Source organism: Pantherophis guttatus, chromosome 8 (assembly GCF_059756535.1).
Source record: "Pantherophis guttatus breed Tessera chromosome 8, ASM5975653v1, whole genome shotgun sequence".
Taxonomy (NCBI): domain Eukaryota; kingdom Metazoa; phylum Chordata; class Lepidosauria; order Squamata; family Colubridae; genus Pantherophis; species Pantherophis guttatus.
The window spans coordinates 30357261-30377156 of record NC_142070.1 but is presented as its reverse complement, the minus strand read 5'-3'; the positions used below and the strand labels follow the sequence as shown (position 1 = coordinate 30377156).

Here is a 19896-nt window from a genome sequence, read left to right as displayed (position 1 = left end):
GGTTCTGTGGGCGTGACTTGGTAGGCGTGGCAGGCGAAGGATACTGCAAAATCCCCATTCTCTCCCCAGAGGATTTCAACACTTAACATTTTTTTTTACAGCAAAGTGTGATCCAGTCTGTCGACATGGTGGTGTCTGCATACGACCAAATAAATGCTTGTGTAAAAAAGGATACCTTGGTTCTCAATGTGAACAAATGGACAGAAACATCCGAAGAGTGACAAGGGCAGGTATTTTTGATCAGATCATAGACATGACATCTTATTTGCTGGATCTAACCAGCTACATTGTATAGTTTCTGGGACTATTTAGAGACACTACGTTTTCAATGGGCATTTATTTTTGAATCTTCTCTTTCCTTTTATTTGTAAAGACTGTTTTCCTGCTTTGAAACTCCAGTGATTCCTTTGGATTTGTAAATCTGTCTTTATTTTCAGAAATGTACCCATTCACTTACAGATATCTGATTGCATAATTAGTGGAACATTCACATTACATTTTTCAGGTGGAATAATTTACATGGAAATTCCACTGGAAGCTACAGAAAATATCACTGATGTCACTATGAATTATTTGATGTTCTACCAATGTTAAGTCTATAATTATTTTATTATTGCAATCAGAAAGGAGTTCTGAAATTTTGGACATAATTAGAAAAAAAGAAAAATGACAAAAAATGATGAATAGATTCAGATGACCACTTTTCATCTAATATGAATATTATGAATAATATGGCCATTTTTTCTCCCATTAAAAGCTTTTTTTTAAATGTAAGAGCTACAGGTAGTCCTTGCTTAACAACCACAACTGGGGCCAGCAACTTAGTCGTTAAGCAAAGCAGTCACTAAGCAAACCCATGACTATGCTTCAAAGTTTTTATTTGCTTTATTGACCTGTGAAGGTCATAAAAATGAGGATTGGTTGTAAATTACTTTTTTTTCACCATTGTAACTGCAAGTGGTAGCTAAATAAGATAATTGTTAAACAAGGACTGTATTGCAATTGTCCAAATGACTAGAAAAATCACAGTTACTTTGTGAAAAACATGGCCATATGAATCTACTTTTCCCACTCTAGCTCTATTTCACAACTCCTTCATGCATTCTTATATAGGCAGTTCATTATAAGTTTGTAATCTTCACCTCTATCATTGTAACAGAATGTTATGCACTTAACTGCTTTACCTAACATAGATGCAAGTCTGACTGTCACAGCTTGATTTCCACACTGTTTTAATTTTTTTAACAATTAAATTATATCCATATATTTTAAAAACAATAATTCTAAAAGGTCTGCTTTTTATTGAATATCTTATTTAATAATGGGCACTGGGTTTGTTTTACATATTTATATGATTTTATTTTATTTTTTATAATATAGATATCACCTAGATGAACAGCATTGTAAAATACTAAAGTTATATGTTCCTTCACCTTAATTGGAGAGTACAAGAGCAAGCACACTCTTTAATGTATTGTGGACTAATATAGATCTATATTATGAAGTCATTCTTTGTTTATAATCCACAAAGTAGTAGTACCAACTAATTGGTCATTTTAAATACTGATAAAATACTTGCCACTATATCAGGACTGGCCCTCTACATATGTTATTACAAAATTCACACTAAATAAAACCTTGCCAATGACTGGTCACTTTAACTAAAAAAAAATGTTTGTGTAAGAGAACATGTATAGAAACATCAAAAATATTATTGCCAAATATGGTTTAAAATGTAAATGCTTCTTGGAGAATGAACAGATTATTGTTTCATTTTTGTAAATGTATCAATAAACTTGGTGTACATGCTGTATTCATAATTGTTAATGTTTTGATTAATATTTTCTCAGATGTTTAAATATTATCTCTGTGATACTTGGGACAAGTCAGGATAGTTCATTCCTGCAGCAGATATGAATTTTTCTTTGTGCTATTGTTTTTACAGAGAAGTCTTCTCACACTGAGAAAAGGAATGAATAAGTGTGTTCTTTATACCACAATTCATAAAACACCTGTTCCTATTCCAGTAGTATCCAAAGATGTTAAGCAATATATTGCTTGAATGTAGCTTCAATAGACAAGGAGAAGGCCTACAGGCTGAAATAAAAATATTTATTATATTTTAATAATAAATTTGTACACAGAGTGCATAAGGTAGATTAAATGAGAATGGAAACTAAATTACTCTTACTCAGAAAAGAGCATTTTTTTCCAATCATACAAGCATCTTATTGGCTAGGTAGTGTGACAGATCTTGTGATGAACCTCGCAAGTGCTTGCATCTGTACCGTGTTTCTCCAAAAAGACGACCCACCTTGAAAAGAAGCCCTATCATGTTTTTGAGCACATGCAATTAAATTAAGCCCCACCTGCAAAATTAGCCCTAATTAAGACCCCACTCACCCTGGGGTGCAGGGGCTGGGGCGAGGCACACAGGTAAAAAGAGCTATGCTGGAGATGGGGGGTGGAATTGCCATACTTACCAGGCCTTACACACCCTGACACCTGCCTCTCCTGCATCCACTTGCCACCACTCGCACACATCGCCCTGGCCTCCATTGTGCCTTTAGATGCCTGCTGGAAGGCATCTGCATCCAATAACAGGATCGATCCAGAGCTCTATTATCAGCTGAAGATGCCTTCTGGAAGGCATCTAAAGACGAAACAGAGGCTGGGGCAATGTTTGCGAGTGGCAGCAAGCGGCCAAAGAAGTGGGCCAGCAGCGGGGTCCTGGGTAGGGCTGTCGATGCCACCGCCATGAGGTGAGTCAATAATTAGAACCCTCCAAAAAGAAGGCCTAGCTGTTTTTTCCGGGGGTCAAAAGAAAATAAGACCTGGCGTTCTTTTTGGAGAAACACGGGTAGTTTGATAGCGACTCTTTATCTCCATTGCTTTTTCTTTTCTTTTCTTTTTATTGAATTGCATCATGAAAAGTTTTACCATTAAAAACATGCTCCAGGAACAATATGTGTACATCAGGCTTTATTATCCAATCTTCCTTTGTTCAATATGGCATTGATAGTAACAGAATCTGAGCTTCTAGGGCCGTGATTGCGAACCTATGGCACGCATGCCAGACATGGCATGCAGAGCCCTCTCTGTCGGCACGCGCACAGTCACCTCAGCCCAGCTCCAATCATATTTCTCCATCATGTTTCACTCAATCAATTCCAACTTCTCACAAAAGAAAAAGATCTTGCGAAGTTGGAATTGATGAGTGAACTTTTTCAGTTGCACGCTTCACAATGGGGGAGACAGGGTCCCCTTCTCCTGAAACCCATGATGACATCACCCCAAAGGAGTCTTTAAGGGCTGAACGCCGAGAGGCACAGATTTCCTCTGTCTTCTGCATTCCCATCCTGCGCTGAAGCGAACCAAATGGGCTGGGGTTTCCAAGCTAAGCAGCCCCGCCGAGCCCGTTTGCAAACTACTCCAAGTGCAGCTCCAAACATTCGGCTTGCATGTCCCGGCCAGCATCAGTTCCACAGAAGCGGCGGGGAAGGTGCGTGCCCTGCCTGCTCTGCTGTCGCTGGCCAGAGGTGGGGCTCCACGCTACCGCCTCCCAGCCAGAGCTCCACGTTTGTTTGCTTGCTGGTCACCTCTGAGGAAGGAGCTACACTTAGGCTGCCCAGGTCCCCGCTGCGGGGGGGAGAGAGGAAGAGGGAAGGGGGGGTTCTCCCTGACAGGAGCCAGGGTTGAGTTGCCTTATTTTGTGTGGATCTCTAATGCTTGGCTTTGCCTACCAGCCTTCACTCCCCCTCCACAGCCCAAGTGGTTGGATTCACATGACACGTGAAGCTGGACAGGAGGGGATAGATAGATAGATAGATAGATAGATAGATAGATAGATAGATAGATAGATAGATAGAATGTTGAGACAGAGAGAGAAAGAGAGGGAGGGAAAGAGAGAAAGAAAGAGAGATAGAGAGGGAGGGAGGGAGGGAAAGAAAGAGGGAGGGAGGGAAAGAGAAATGATATTACAAAAGTTTTTCTTTTTTATGGTGGCTAAATGTAATATTTCAAAAGCAGAAAAAAGTGAAGGGGCATAGAAGTGCATTTATCACATTTTTTTAGATCAATTAGCTGAACTCTGCGTTGTTTATCATTATTTTAGGTAGTAAAACCTCATTATTCAAGTTAAATTGTCGTGCTGGCACTTTGCGATAAATAAGTGGGTTTTGGGTTGCAGTTTAGCCACTCAGTTGCTAAAAGGTTTGCCATCACTGTTCTAGAGAAAGAGGCAGCTGCCTAGTTCTGTCAATTCTGGCAGTTTCTATACATGCGCTTTGTAGCCTTACCAGAATAAAAATTAGAATTTAGAATTTTAAGTAATTGAGTCCTTGTGGAGAACGAAAGGAGAGTTATTTCTAAGTTTACACAATTTCATCCATTTTAAGAAAATAATTTTTGTTGTTACACTACTAAAACAGTTTAAAAAATGAAAAGTTTATTGCAGTAATGATCTACCCAGAAATCATTGCTTGAAGATTAAAATATTGAAACAAGTAAAAATATAGTATCAAGGTCCACCTAGGACAGTGATGGCTAATCTATTTGCCGTCGCGTGCCAAAAGTGGGGGGAGCGGGGGGGCCGCGCATGCGCAGGCCCACAGCCATAATTCAATGTGCCCTGCCCCCCCACATTCTCTCTGTTTTTGGTATGTGATGTCATGGTGGACCCGGTAGGCTTGTTGTTCGCCCTCCCAGGCTCCAGAGGCTTTCTTGGAGCCTGGGGAGGGCAAAAATGGCCTCCCCGCCCCCCGAAGGCCGGTCACAGCCCATTTCCTGACTTCCGGTGAGATCGAAAGTCAGGAAACAAGCTGTTTCCATCCTCTGGAGGGCCTCTGGGGGGGAGGTCGTTTTTGCCCTCCCTAGGCTCCTAGAAAGCCTCTGGAGCCTGGGGAGAGCAAAAAACGGCCCTCCTCCCCTGAGGCCCTCCGGAGGATGGAAACAGCCTGTTTCCCAACTTCCAGTGGGCCCGGAAGGCCTGAAAATCAGCTGGCCGGCGCACACATGCTTGCGTGTCCACTGATATGGCTCCACATGCCACCTGTGATATGTGTGCCATAGGTTTGTCATCACGGACCTAGGAACTCAAAAACATAGAATAAGCAAAATCAGTAATTTCCAATGGTCGTAAAATATAATAAATATCTAGTTGTACTGCTTGTATGGTAATAGTATGTCTATTTTGTGACACCAAACTGGTGTAACAATTAGTAAAATGTACAATTGGGATAAAGACACTGAATCTGAATGTCTAAGTAGGCATTCTATCTAATGAAAAGAGATCTTCGTCTGCTAGGTTCCTAGGAATATATAGTTTACTGTGCAATCTCATTCATCTATAGCAATTGGAGATTTGAGTCAAAATGATGAAATGAGTATAATCTGTGACAAGCTCTGCCCTTATGTGCTTGTATGCAAACCACAACATGCAGAAGGAGACAGAATTTATATTATAACCTGATGTATATTTCATAATTTGTCTCTCATTTCTGCACATTTTAAAAAGAAAAGATAGAAAGATCATTACAACATGCATTTTATTTATTTATGATTATTCAGAATAAAAAACTACAGTACTTCGTTCTTACTGAACAGCCTTCTGCATGCCGATCTAATAGGAATATAGTTTTCAGAATTTTTTATTAGCCTTGTTAAAATTGCAACATATCTAGAAACAATAGCTTGTGAAAGGATGTTGTTCAGATATTAATAGATCACATATTTCAGTTGCCTAAGCTGATAATGATGGAATGATGTAGATGATTTCATAAGAATGGCTTGTGGAAAAAACATAGAATTAAATTAAATGTTACCTCCCCCTTCTTTTACTCACTAAAATAGGGTGAAGCAATTGTTTACAGGATGGATTTCATGATTTTATTTTTATTTTTTTGCACAAAGATTGTATTGGGCACATTGGAAAGGTCAATCTTACAAGGGTAGTGGATTTGGGGATAATTTTTAAGTTTACGGATATTTAATGATGCAACCTATGACATAATAAATTTGCAAATAAAGAAAAAGTAGCCACCAAATATAATCTCTGGGTCACAGCTGTCTAAACTTTCCTGCTTGCCCTATATTTATTATGCAATAATAAATTTGGCTAAAGCCTTCAATCAAGTTATAAATTGAGCTGACTTGTAAAAGTAATTTACCATTCTTCTGGCAATTTACTAGGCAGGATGGAAAGAGAAAAATAGTGGTGGCTCATTCTCTTTTGTTTCTGGCCTAGCCTGTTGCCATTGGCAAGTCCCTTTCAACACATTATCCCAGAGGGTGACCCATCCAGATGAACAGCCCTCAACAGAAAATAAAACATTTTCCACTTCTGCTGACGGTACACAAAAAACAATTGTCCTACAGCTTATCATAAATTAGAAAATATCACTAATGTTCATTGTTGCTTGAAAATGGTTACTACTATCTTTGTCAAATAAAAAAGAAGGAAATGTGCAGCGAAAACAAGTAACAAAATCCAATTTCTCTCAGTGATCATATTTCTTGATTTTTTGATAGAAATTAAGCGGAAGTACATAATAACTTTTGTCAAAATAGTATTATATTAATCTTTTAAGACACTTCTGATCAAGGACTATAATCAAGAACTAGGAAGAAACCCCATGATACCTGAGACATCATAATATTCCTTGCTTTGTTTACATTTTAAAAGCTCATTACAGAAAGGAGAAGGTGTAGACTCCACACAAAGTGGTATATGATGTATATGAACACTAATTTAATGTGACTAATGAAAGAAGTAATCAGATACTCATTTCTACTGAGTGGAATAACAAACAGTGATACTGAAAAATCATCCAGGTACCAAGTATTAATCTTTACTGAAGAAAACTTGCAATCTTGAAAGCTATCAATATCCAAAATCTAAAGGCAAAAAGAGAAGATTTTAATGGCCTTTTATTATTTAAAAAACTACCAATGAAACAAGATCTAGCAGTTATTTCTGACCACACATTTGTAGAAATCCTTATTCTCTACATAGCACCTTATTATTCAACTGCTGATATATGTACATTATAAAATTACAAACCAAAAAATAATGCTGATTTTTTTTCAACAAAGAAGTGTAATGTGTGGCTTCTCTTTTGATACTCTATTTTAAGAATTCTATATTGTTAATTAATGTTGCTTAGCATATTTGTACTTCTTCCACAACTTGTCATGCATTGCTTTCTTGCTTCACAATAAAATATACTACTTTTTAATCTTTTTAATAATGTTGCTGTATCACTCATCACTCCCATTCAAAAATATATTTGGATTTTTTTTTTTAAGGACTATCATGAAGGCGAAAAATATGTTTCTACTATGTCCTGGATAAGTGAGAAAACAAAATAGATATTGTTCAGTGCTTTAATGCCATTCAGTATCCCTTATTTCAGCCACTAACATGGTTTATACATTACAGTAAATCACAAATCATAGCCATAATTTGTTGAATAAGCCACATGTAATAAATCCTAAATAACGTTTTACAATCGCAATGTCTAGCTTCAAACTATATGCCAATCTAATAGCAAACATTATGGTTTATTACAATGTGTTAAGCCAAACACTCTTGTCATAAACAGCTGTGACAGCATTTAAAATTTTGGTAGTCCTTCAATTTATTAGACCATCCTGTTGATGGTATATTATGCACTCTGTAGTAAACTATGATTAATAGGGTGGTAATAGTATTAGACAGCCTCAGCTAGCCTGATAAAATTTGTTGGACTACAATACCCAGAATTTTAATCAATGTAGTTATTATAATCTGAATTGTATTCAGTTTAGGCAAGGTTAAGTGAAGGGTGCTCCTCAGCAACCAAGGCGGATAACTTGTACACATTTATTTGAGAGCAATACATTTTGCATCCTCTCTTGGCTTTTTGGGAACGTCTAGAGACCTGGCTCTGCCATCTTCTTGGGGCTTATAGAGGAGCATGCAGTCATGGAGCTGGTTAGTGCTCTGAAGGCCCTCTCCTGTCTTTTACTTAACTTTTAATGTTGATTTTTTAAAACTATCTTTGCCCCTTAAATACAGTGTATATATAGTTTTTATGTTTAATATTTTGCTTGTACACCACCCAGAGTCCCTCTGTGAAGGAGATGGGCAGTTTCTAAATTACATAAACAAACAAACAAACATTACGCCATATAAAAATGTGTGACTTCTATGAAAGAAATACAATGAGATACTTTGGTCATGCAGATTGATAAAAGACAACCTGCAAAACAATTGAAGAAAGGCTTTTATGCCAAGGGAAGACTAGAACACAATGTCTCCTGGTTTCTAGGCCAGAACCTTAACCACTACACTAATCTGGTTGTAACAGTTGTAGGGTGTTAAAAATCTATTGGGTCTGAGATATTCTGAGACATGCTGGCTGGGGAATTCTGGGTGTTGAAGTCTATCCATCTTAAAGTTGCCAAGGGCAAGAAACACTGCTTTAGTGTAAAACCTCAAAGAAGGAAAGTGGACACCACTCCTAAATTGTTCTTAGGATGGACAAAAGTCATCGTAAATGGGTTGGAGCCATACCTGTAAAAATGGTGATGAAAGGCCACTTGGAATGTCTTAAGATGGAAGTGGTAAGGAGTACACAAGCAACTGCTACTAATCCACAGATATATTTTATTTATTTATTTATTTTATTTCATTTTATTAGATTTTTATACCGCCCTTCTCCCACTGGACTCAGGGTGGTGAACAGCCAAGAATAAAAACATCACATACAAAATTTAATTTTTTTTAAAAAAAATTAAACAATTTTTGGCCCAATAAATTTAAAACACCCCAGCTAAAATCAATTAACAATTAAAAATATCTTGGGGTGGGGGGTTAAGCCAGCCCGGTTTGATGAAATAAAAAAGTTTTAAGGGCATGGCGAAAAGCACAAAGATCTGGGATATAATATGATTGATATAAACAAAAGTATTTATGGGGATAAAAGGTGGACAAATGCTGAAAATTCTAAGCAAGAATATCATGTCTTCATATTGTGCAATAGACTAAGATGCTATGTTTTAAATCCATCTGAGTGCATTGTAGGCAAAACTAATCTTAAAGAACTATAAAATAAGTTTTCCTCACACACCACTATATTCTCTATCTCTCTTTGAACAATGAAGACCCTTTGTTCTATATTATTTCAATCTCTCCACCTTTCCAGAAAAGATTAATTGGGGAAAAAAATCTTTCTGATTATCTTATTCGTTCACTATACAAGGAATTCAATCATACAATTCAGTAAATTATAACACTGAAGTATTGTTCCCAGACACACTGCAACAGCCAAGACTTTCTTATCCAGTTCCAAACTATGTAGAAAATACTTTCTTTCCTAAATATAATGTTTAAAAACGTCCTCCCCTCCTTAAAAACACTTCCATTTGCCGCTACAAATGTAGCTGAGTATAATTTAGCAGGAAAGATGTGAGATTATAATTTTACTGTTAGATTTATGGTTCACATAGTAGTAGTGTCTTTATCTAATTTTGTGCTGAAATTTGTATATTCTCTACTGAGAAGTTTTCATATCCTGCAAAAATAGTGGTTTCGTTTCTCCCAATTGTTAGGGTCCTTGAAAATCAAGAAATTTTCTGAGTTCCTTGTAGTGGTATTTCTGAGCTGACATTATGCCTTATAATAGTTTTCCATCACTCTAGAGTATTGTTTCTCAGCTAGGCTGGCAGACACTAGCCAGAGGGTCCAAAGATGACTCAAAGAGTAGGCAGGCTTCAGGATCCTTTTATCCCCCAAACTCCTTTGTTCTGATACTCATTGGTGAGACTTGGGAAGGGCCTTTTCATGTGCTCAGGTCCAATTTCTTTTGTCTGATTCAGATGACATTTTTTTCCTTTATGATTTGGTTCCTTCTTAATTACTTTCCCTTGTGGAAGAAATATCCATCTGGTTCCGTTCCAAGTTGGGAGAAAGACACTGGAAACATGGAGGCTGATAGGAAAGGTTTAATGATGAAGCAGAACTACGTGGTGACTCTGGGCAGCTGACCACATGGAATTGGCAGTGAGGGATTTTTATACCTTCACATGGGTTTGCACTTGAGCTTCCTGTTCCTGTGCAACAACATGTATTCTATTGGCTGTTGTCAGACACCCATGGGGCCATGTAGGGGTTATGTAGGGATCATAGCTGGATATATAGGCAAAGTAGAAATCTCAGGTGTTTGTCTGAGCTCCCAGGTATGGTTGCTGTTTGCTGGGGGACGGTTCAACTGAGATGATGCAATAAAGGTGCTTGTGTTCTGAATGGATGTTGGGCAATTCCTATTATGGCTTAATGGCTTTGTCCTGGTTTGGATCTTGAGTAAGGGTATTTGCTTATGAATAGAGCTATCTCTATTTTCAATAAGCTCTTTATCTCTTAAGTGCTGACATCTGCTGAGGGCTATTAAGAAAGGTGGGGGCAGGCTTCCGGTTTGCTCTTCGTAGCCACCAGACGGTCTCTCGGGACCGCCAGCCCCTTCGCCTGTAAAGAGCCGCCTGTACAGCGCAAAGGCGGCTCGAAAAACCCAATTTCCAGGAGGAAATGTGGGATAGAGCAGGTGAGTGTAGGTAGAGCTCTCCGTAGCCCCCAGGGTTTTTTTTTTTTACTCTTGGGGGCGGGCGGAGGAAGCTCCCTATAGCACTCGCCGCCCGCTCCGGGCGTTGGGAGACTTCTGCCTTTTTGCAGAACAAGGCTACGAAGACAAGCTTTTTAAGATATTTAACAGATTAACTAAAGATGATGAGATTTGGATCTGGACCTGTGACCCTAAATTGCAAGTATTAATACTTATTTCACAAAGGATATTCAACAAAGTAAAAAAGACCTTTTAAAATGGCGATTGCCGAAACTGGAGCAGGGAAGCTGAAAAGAGAAAGTCCTTCCGTTTCTTATTAAGTTACAAAGTAGCAGAATAAATGCTCCTGGCTACATTTGAAGGGATATGAGCTGGACCTGTGACCCTGAATTGCAAGTATCTCATTTATTTTATAACAATTATTGAAGAAGGAAAAGGAAAAGGAAAAAAGAATCTTTAAAAAGGGCGATTGCCGAGGCTTGAGAAGGGGCTGAAAGGGAGAGTCCTTCTGTTTCCTATTGAGATACAAAGTAGCTGAATAAATATTTTTGGCTACACTTGAAAATAAAGCTCTACTTTTGTGTTTTTTCTCTTCCTGGAGATTTGATATTGATCTTGGTTGGAAAGAAGTTTTTTTTTCTCTGCTGCCTCTCTTTTCTTTTTTTTTTTTTAAAAAAAATAGTTTGTCTGTGTTGAAATATGGCATTAAAGCCGGACAAACAAGCAATGGGGGGGGGATTCCCCCATTAACAAATTACGTGACCAAGTTTTAAAGCTCCAGTCTCAGAAAACTGATTTTAATATAATTGAATTTCTTTTGGAGGAGATTGTAAGAAGGGATGAGATTGTGAATCAGAACTTTGAAAAATTTAAGCAGGAAATTAAAGAATTAGTGCAATTAAAGTTTGATATTCTGGATCGAAAGATTATAAAAATGGCTAATGGCTTTGTAGAATTTATGATTAAGTTGGATGAAAATACTAACTTATTAGAGTCTAAAGTGGAAGAAATTGAGGACAATTTGGATAATAAAATACAAAAAATTGAAAATGATTTGACAAATAGCTCAGAAGAAAAACCTAAAATGGAGGTTGAACAAAAGTCTTGTAATGCAGAAAATTTACAACAACGGATTGAAAGAGAGGTCCTAATGGTGCATTACAATTTTACAGAATATGCGATCAGACTCAGAGGTTTGCAGGAAAATAACAGAGATGATTTAAGGAAAATATCTTCTGAAATTCTGGCTGGGATTTTAAAGGTTCAACCTGAGGAAGTGTTTTGTAGGATTGACAGAGTGTTCAGAATAAACTCCTGGATTGCAAAGCAAAGGCAATTGCCTAGAGATGTGGTGATTTATTTTACAGATAAAGAAATTAGGAATAATGTTGTGCAAAATTCCTTCAATTCTACTTTGCAATTGTATGGAAGAAAGATATGGATCTACAAAGAGCTCCCCCCCAAGATGTTAACGGAAAGGAAGAAATTTGGTTTTCTGGTGACTGAGTTAAAATACAGAAATATTCCATTTAGGTGGGATGCCCCAGTTGGCATAATATTGAGATATCAAGGAGAAAGATACCAATTAGATACTGTTGAAAAAGCGGAAGAATTTTATCAAAAAATTTTGAAAATGAACTTAACATCTATAGGCACAATACAGGATAAGCAGAAGGAGTTGGAAATAAAGGGAAAACATCGAATTACAGAGGTTGCGGTAGACAAATTGCCTTTGGATTCTCTCGATACCCCAGCTGGATTATCTACAAATATGAGAGAAGCGGCATCTGATTTCAACGTGATGATTCACCAAGTTAAAGACAAGTATGGAAATCAATTAGCTGATATACAATTGGCAAAAAAGAAATATGAGATACAAAAACAAAACCAACAAGATCAACTTATAAAGCAGAATGAAAACCGATCAGTTGATATACAACTTGTAGAAAGGAAAACAGGATGGAAATTAAACCCACAAAAAGAAAAGAAAAAAAGAAATAGGTCTCATAAAAACAGAAATTTCTAAATTAAGCAATGGTGAAGCCAGTGATTTTAAAAAAATGAATGAATATGTGAAAAGATAGTGGAGGCGAAGTATTGGTTAATATCATCCTGAGGACAGTGACAGACCTCTGCAATGCCGTAATTTTGGGATGTGAAAAGAGCCTTAAACTGTTGGATTTGAATTATCTATTTTGGATTTCTTTCTTGTATTGATAAATATATTATAACTATTCTGAGCTACAAGGCAAGAGAGCTACGTTGGGGCATGCAGAAGATCTGGTTGTTACCCACTAGGATGATGGGAATTAATAATCCTGATGAAAGCCACAATTACAACTATATGGAATATAATCATAATGTCACTCGGATGGTTGTTTTTATTTTTATATATATATGAGGATATTCATTACTGATGGGGGCAGATGATGACTGAAGACTTTGAACAAACTGTTGCACCAGTCTGCTACGTTACCCAATTATGGATGAGGGACTCAACAATCCAGTGGAAAGACATCAAAGAAGATATTATATGGATTATAAATTTAAAGTTATTGTCTTTTCTTTTTTTAAATAACGGAATATATACATATATATATATATATTTTAGCAGAGTGGGCAGTGGATTAAAGATATTAAAAATTGTTGTGCATGGTAATTTTGTAGGAAAGTGGGTGGAAATATGTTAGTCTACTGATGGATTAGCTTAAGAAAAGGGATGTTTAAGTGATATATTTAGGGCAGTGGAGGAAATGGATAGAGTTGAATAAATGTTAAATTAGGATTTATGGGGAAGGCTGCTTTGAAATGTTATATTAATATACACAAAGAATAAATGTTAAAGTAGGATCTATTATATAGTCTTAAAGTGGAAGGTTGCTTTGAAATGTTGTAATAATATATAGATATAAGTTTTGGGGAGGACAAAAAGGGCAGATTATTGCTAAATTGGGAGTTATAATAATATTATGCTAAACTAGAAGTTATCATACAATGTTATAGCAGACTGCTTTTTTTTTGAAATGTATGGTAAAAGGGGCAAGTAACAATATTAATAATATTTTTAGTAAGTAAGGGTCAGTATATAGAGGAGGGAGTAAGGCGATGTTAAAATATTATGTAATCTGTTATGAATTAGGTTTTTGGTGTGAAGAAGTCACGGGAGAATGGGTGGCGAGGGGGGGTTAGGGAGGAGGGGGGGAAGGAAAAAAGGGGGAAAAATTTGTATTTGAAAACTTTTTCAATAAAAAAAAAAAAAGAAAGGTGGGGGCTGTTTTCTGTCTCCAAGAGCATGTTTCTCCATCCCTCCTTTAGGAAAATATAATATTCTGCCTTTTTAAATATTCCTCAAAATAATTTGTTCTTCGTGCTTCCCACATTCTTGAGCTTTTCCTGGCTTTTATCCACCCTGTTTCTATGCCATCATCATTTTTAGGTATGGCACCTTCAGCGTAGTCTTATGTATTTATTCCTCCCCTTGGCATAGAGTTAAACAGGAGATGCCACAAAATGGAGCTAAGAGCATTACAGGTTTTTGTATGTATTCTTACCAGTGGTGGGTTGCTCCTGGTTCGGTCCGGTAGTAGTAAAACCGGCAGGAGGCTCCACTGACCATGACATCATAATGGGTGATCTGCGCATGCACAGAAGCTTCTACGCATGTGCAGAAGCACACACACACACACTCCCATTGCAAACCGGTAGTAAAAGTAAGTAGAACCCACCCCTGATTCTTACCAATAGTTTGCTATTTAAAAGCTATGGAGGAACAATATTTTAAGAAACACATTGAAAGATTGAGGAAATTTTAATACAAAGACAAATAATACAAACAGAAAAAAATTGAACAATTTTCCTTCCCCAGGATCCCAAATTAGGTAACCAAGATGTGAGCCAAGACCACTTCCATCCCTCCAGATCTTGGGAAGTATGAGAGGCTGGAGTTTTAAGCTTAAGGAGTGGAGGCTGAATGTAACTATGCTTTTCCAGATTGCTTCTTTCAAGAGCTCCCATTGTGATTTTTATTATTATACTTAACTAATTTAGTCTGCATACTGTGAGCTGCAGTTTTCATTTACAGTCCCTAGAGGTCTCTATCTATCACATTTTGAATCTGACAGTTCAACACCAAACCAAATTTTGAAGCCCTTTATTTCAATCCCACAATAAATAAATGCAGAACTACCTATAACTTTTTAAAATCTTTAATTATTATTGTTATAACTAACTTTTGCTATCATCTTATCATTTATGATTATGACGGGTAAGGATGAGGACAATGATAAACACTGTAAATCTTTTAGGGGTGGGGGTCTTCCTTTTCATCTTGTTCAGTTGAAGATCTGGAGTTCTCCATCCAAATTAGTAATATCACTGGAAAGAGAAAACAATGCCAGCCTCAGAAAACTTGCCACCAAACACTTAAGGAAGATCTTAAGATTATTTTAATGTTATCACCAATAATCAACATTATTTTAGTGTATATAGGACAATGCTGTCAAATTTCGAAAGACGTCATCATGTTCTCGGTGGCTGGTCAGGTGAAACCACCAGGAGGTCCCACGCCGAGATAATCCAGGCTAGAAGACCGCAGCAAACCGGGTCATCATTATTGCCGAAGAAGCAACACGAAACAGGTGTAGGCAGGAAGGAGATTTCATACTGCCCGTGAAAGGCCGAATTCAAGAGAACCGACTTGTGGACAATCTGGTGCGTCCTAATAATCGCAGACAGGACACTCGGGTGCAGTTTCACAATGCATGACCCGGGCGTCGGAGACGACGAAGCCTGGCAGGGCGCACCTTAACGGCGCAAATAGTCCCATCCTTTCCCTCAGCCCGACTCAGAACGGGTTATCCTCCCACTCAGCGGCTCCGCCCATCCCTGAGCGCGCATCTCTCTCTCTCTCTCTCTCATTCTCTCCTCTCCTCTCCCCCGCCCCTCTTTCGATCCAGCCAATCCGAGGAAGAGGATCAATATCCCGCGCTCCCCGTAAAACGTTGGATTGGTCTCCGGCTACAACTCCATGGGATGAAAAACGGGAGAGGACAGAGCCAAGGGAATGATTAGCGTAAGGATCAGCCAATCCTAGCGGCCTTCTGCACGTGGCGGAGGGCGGGAGAAAAGGAAGGTGAACACCCACCGGCCAATCATTCTCCGCTCCGATAGAAGGAAGCCAATAGGAAGTCAGGCTTTTCCCCCAGATTTTTGAGGCGAAGGAGACTTTGTTGTAGAATATGGAAAAAGGGGAGTGTTGGGTTTCTTGCGCGTCGAGTGGTGACGCACGTGTCTGTGGGAGCCTGTTAACTCGCGTCAAACAAAACACATCTGAATCCGGAACCAGGCATTACCCGGATATCTTTACGTGATGGGAAGAACTGTTTTTGTTGTGGTTTTTTTGCTCCGTCCCGCTCAGCTCACAATTTTTCCACCGGCAGAGCTAAAAAAATAAAACGGGGTTTCAGAAAATGCTGTTTCCTGGGAGAGGTCCGGCGCCCACTGGAGATCGTTCCTTGAGCATTCAGATTAAAAGATCTGCACCGCGGCTGCACTATATCGTCTCTCTAGCCGTGGGAGCCTTTTCTGGCTTGAGCAAAAAACCTGAATGAATGTCAGCCAAGTGCATTAAAGGAGTTTATTGCAGGTTATATGAAAGGAACGATGAGAAAAGACGAAAACGGAAGAGGAAAAGGGAGAGAGATGGTCAAAAATCTGAACCTGGCCTGGCTGCATGTTCTTTGGTCCAAGTGGCAGCCTCTTGGCTGCACCTAATCTCATCTGCCCTGATGATGTTGGCTCCTCAAATCCTGTATTTTCCTCCTCTCCTCAGGATATATATATAATTATGTAGTCATCAGAGCCTCAGCCGTTTCCTCATTTTCCCATCGCTTTGCCACAAAGTGGCAACCCCCTAAAAAGTAAATAAACCCCAAACCTTAGTTTCCAGTAGGATGCTGGATCATTCATCAATCTAACAGGCCAATGCTCCTTTTAACTGAACTCAACAATTGACATGTGGTTTTCTTGGCAAATTATTATTGGATTTTTATTCTGCCTTTATATTTGATCAACTCAAACTAGCAAATGTACTTAATACCCATCTTTATATTTAGTCAAGTTAAGGCTAAGGCAGGCTAAGTTCCAAAAGATAGGCTCAAGATACAGAAGGATCTTGGCAGACTTGAATACTATTTAACAAAATGTCCTATTTAACAAAATGAAATTCAGTGGTGAGAAAAGTAAGGTTCTTCATTTAGGCAAGAATAACCAAATGCATAGGTATAGAATAGGTCAGTGATGGCTAACCTTTTTGTCATTGAGTACCAAAAGTGGGGGGAGCATGTGTGTGTGCCCACACCCATAATTCTATGTGCCCCGCCCCTGTGCATGTCTGTGTGACACACACACCCTGTGCTTCCCCCGTTTTTGAAAAAAACAGCCTTCCCCACCCCCCGGAGGCCCTCTGGAGGCCAGAAGTGACCTGTTTGCCGACTTCCAGTGGGCCCAGAAGGCCCAAAAATCAACTGGCCGGCATGCGCATGTGCGCCGGAGCTGAGCTCACATGCCCACCAATATGGCTCCGCATGCCACCTGTGGCACGTGTGCCATAGGTTTGCCATCACGGGAATAGGTGGTACCTGGCTCAATAGTAGTAACTATTGAGAGGGACTTGGAGTCCTAGTTCTAGCCCTCTTAATACAACCTAGGACTGTGTTGGCTTTTTTGGCAGCTGCAGCACACTTAAAATACCAGACAGCAGTGTGCCACAGCTGGCAAAAAAGCCAAAACAGTCCTAGGTTGCATTAACGGATAGAATCAGGATCACATGAATACCACTTCCCTTGGTAAGATCACACTTGGAATATTGCATCCAGTTTTGATCACCATGATATAAAAAAGATGTTGAAAATCTAGAAAGAGTGCACAAAAGAGCAACAAACATGGTTAGGGGACTTGAGGCTAAAACACACGAAGAACCGTTGCAGGAATAGGGAATATCTAGTTTAATGGGAAGAAAGATTAGGGATGCCTGCCATGAGCCTGAGCATGAATTACCATGAGCAAGAGCCTGGTGGCGCAGCAGACTAATAGCCTGTTATTAACATTCAGCTGCCTGCAATTACTGCAAGTTCGAATCTCCCCAGGCTCAAGGTTGACTCAGCCTTCCATCCTTTCTAAGGTAGGTAAAATGAGGACCCAGATTATGGGGGCAATAAAATGACTTTGTATAAATATACAAAAGTATGAAGGCTATTGCTTAACGCATTGTAAACTGCCCTGAGTCTCCAGAGAAGGGCAGCATATAAATCAAAAAAAAAAAAAAAAATGGAAGCTACCATAATAGATAACCATCCTGGGACCATTGACCAGGAGAGCAAGGTATGTTGAGAATCTTGTGAAATTGAATAGGCCAACTATTACTATTCAACCTTTCCAGTTTTGAGTTTTCCAAATAATCAAAAATATCAGTGCATTTGGATACCTTGCCGGGGGGGGGGGGGGGGGGGGTTGATTCAGAAAGAAAATACTTTAGTTTAGGATTCTCCAGTGTGATCTTACTGCTGCGAAAAAGATCTGAACTCATTGCTTAGTATCCTTAAATGGAATAAGTGAAGGCTTGCCAAGAGGGGGGGAAGCTCAGAGATCACCATTAATGGCTTTCCAAGTGTTTATTGAAAATATCACAAAAATCCATTGGCCATAAACTTTTTTTAAAATAAATTTTGAATACATAACTCAATATACCAATATGCTACAAAAAAGAATTAGAATTTTTTTTAAAAAAATTATAAAATTATCTCAACCAATAAACAAACACATATTATTAGGATTGTGTGAATCACAATATAATAGTCCTAAAGCTATTAGAGAATATTTCTATGAGGCAGATGGGCAGTTTCTAAATGTGATAGGTAAATAGATGATAGATAGATAGATAGATAGATAGATAGATAGATAGATAGATAGATAGATAGACAGACAGACAGACAGACAGACAGACAGACAGACAAATTGAAGTTATACCAGGGATTGACAAATTCAGTACTATTGGCACCAAATTCTAGCAATAATAATATGGAATGTAACAGAAATCAATAAATTATTTGCTTTAGAATCTGTTAATATGTACACTACATGATACCCTACAGATAAGCCATGGTAAATGTATACTTTCACTTTTTCAAAGGTAAAATATATTTTAACAAGTTTTTCAAACTTTATAAATTATGAATTGAACAAGCAGAGATACCTGTGCACCGAGCCGTGACATGCCATAAACTAGTCGGTGCAAACAAGCGAAGCCCAATCTGTGGGTGCAGACAGCACAGAAAACCACGCCCCCTCATGTCCATGGAAAAACTTCCATGGAACTTGTCCCTGGTGCCCAAAAGATTGGGAGCTGCTGTGCTAGGGGACTAAAGCTATTGATTTTTTCACATATCCTACGTGGATAGGTGAAAGACTATACTCTCTCTTTGTTATTAAGACTGACAACCTACTTCTTAGTATCAGTGCTAGAATAAGTTTGCAAAGTAAACAATGAGTGGGGTGTTATTTTAGAAATTCTAGATGCTGCTGAAGCATGTTAATTAAGATTAGGTTAATTAACAGTTCTGCTTAAGTGGTGTAATTTGGTATAAATTGTCTCTACTACTGTGTCATATTTTTAAACCATCTTATTTGTGATATATTGTTTGGTTAATGATTTCAGCTCTGCTTAGTCTATATGGAATCCAAGAAGGAGAAGGAAAAGGACACCCAGTGTTGTTTTTTTTAAAGAGTAAAAGTAGCAACTAGGCACACTATTTCTCAGTTGTTTCTTTCTTAGAAGTTTCATGCAAATCCTTAACGTATAGCCCACCACTCAGGGAATTTTTTTATTACATCATCAATGTAAACTAAAGCATGCTAATCTGTTAAACTTGACAAAATGCTGTTCATTAATCTTTGAAATAGCACCAGAGGTCTTCCAAGCAGAGAAAATTTAACACAGTATCCATTGGCGAAGCTATATGGAAGGTTCCCTTCTCTTACCTCATTCAGTGCTGTCTGGGTGGAAAATTAACATCACTGCAGAAATATTTGGTTGAAGGGGAAGGGTAGAGCAACTAATGGTCTTATATGTCTTTCAGTTCATTCCATTCCCTTTCATTCCCATTAAACCACTCACTCTAGTTGACAGACAACGGTACCTCATACCAGCTTTGACTTGGGTTAGCAAATTTCTCCATCTCAGGTCCTCATCCATACAAGGGAGATTACCACTGATGCATGATACATTAAATATATATATTTA

The 19896-nt window shown here is 38.4% G+C and overlaps 1 protein-coding gene across 1 annotated transcript in view; it reads left to right on the top strand.

Annotated features, from left to right (window-relative positions):
- The window catches only part of HHIP (hedgehog interacting protein), an 81787-nt gene extending 79974 nt beyond the window's left edge, over positions 1-1813 (top strand). The window contains exon 13 of the mRNA XM_034442743.3: positions 102-1813. Coding sequence (XP_034298634.2) covers positions 102-295 — 194 coding nt within the window. The 3' untranslated portion in view covers positions 296-1813. The remainder of the gene's footprint in view (positions 1-101) is intronic.
- Positions 1814-19896: the final 18083 nt, after the last annotated feature.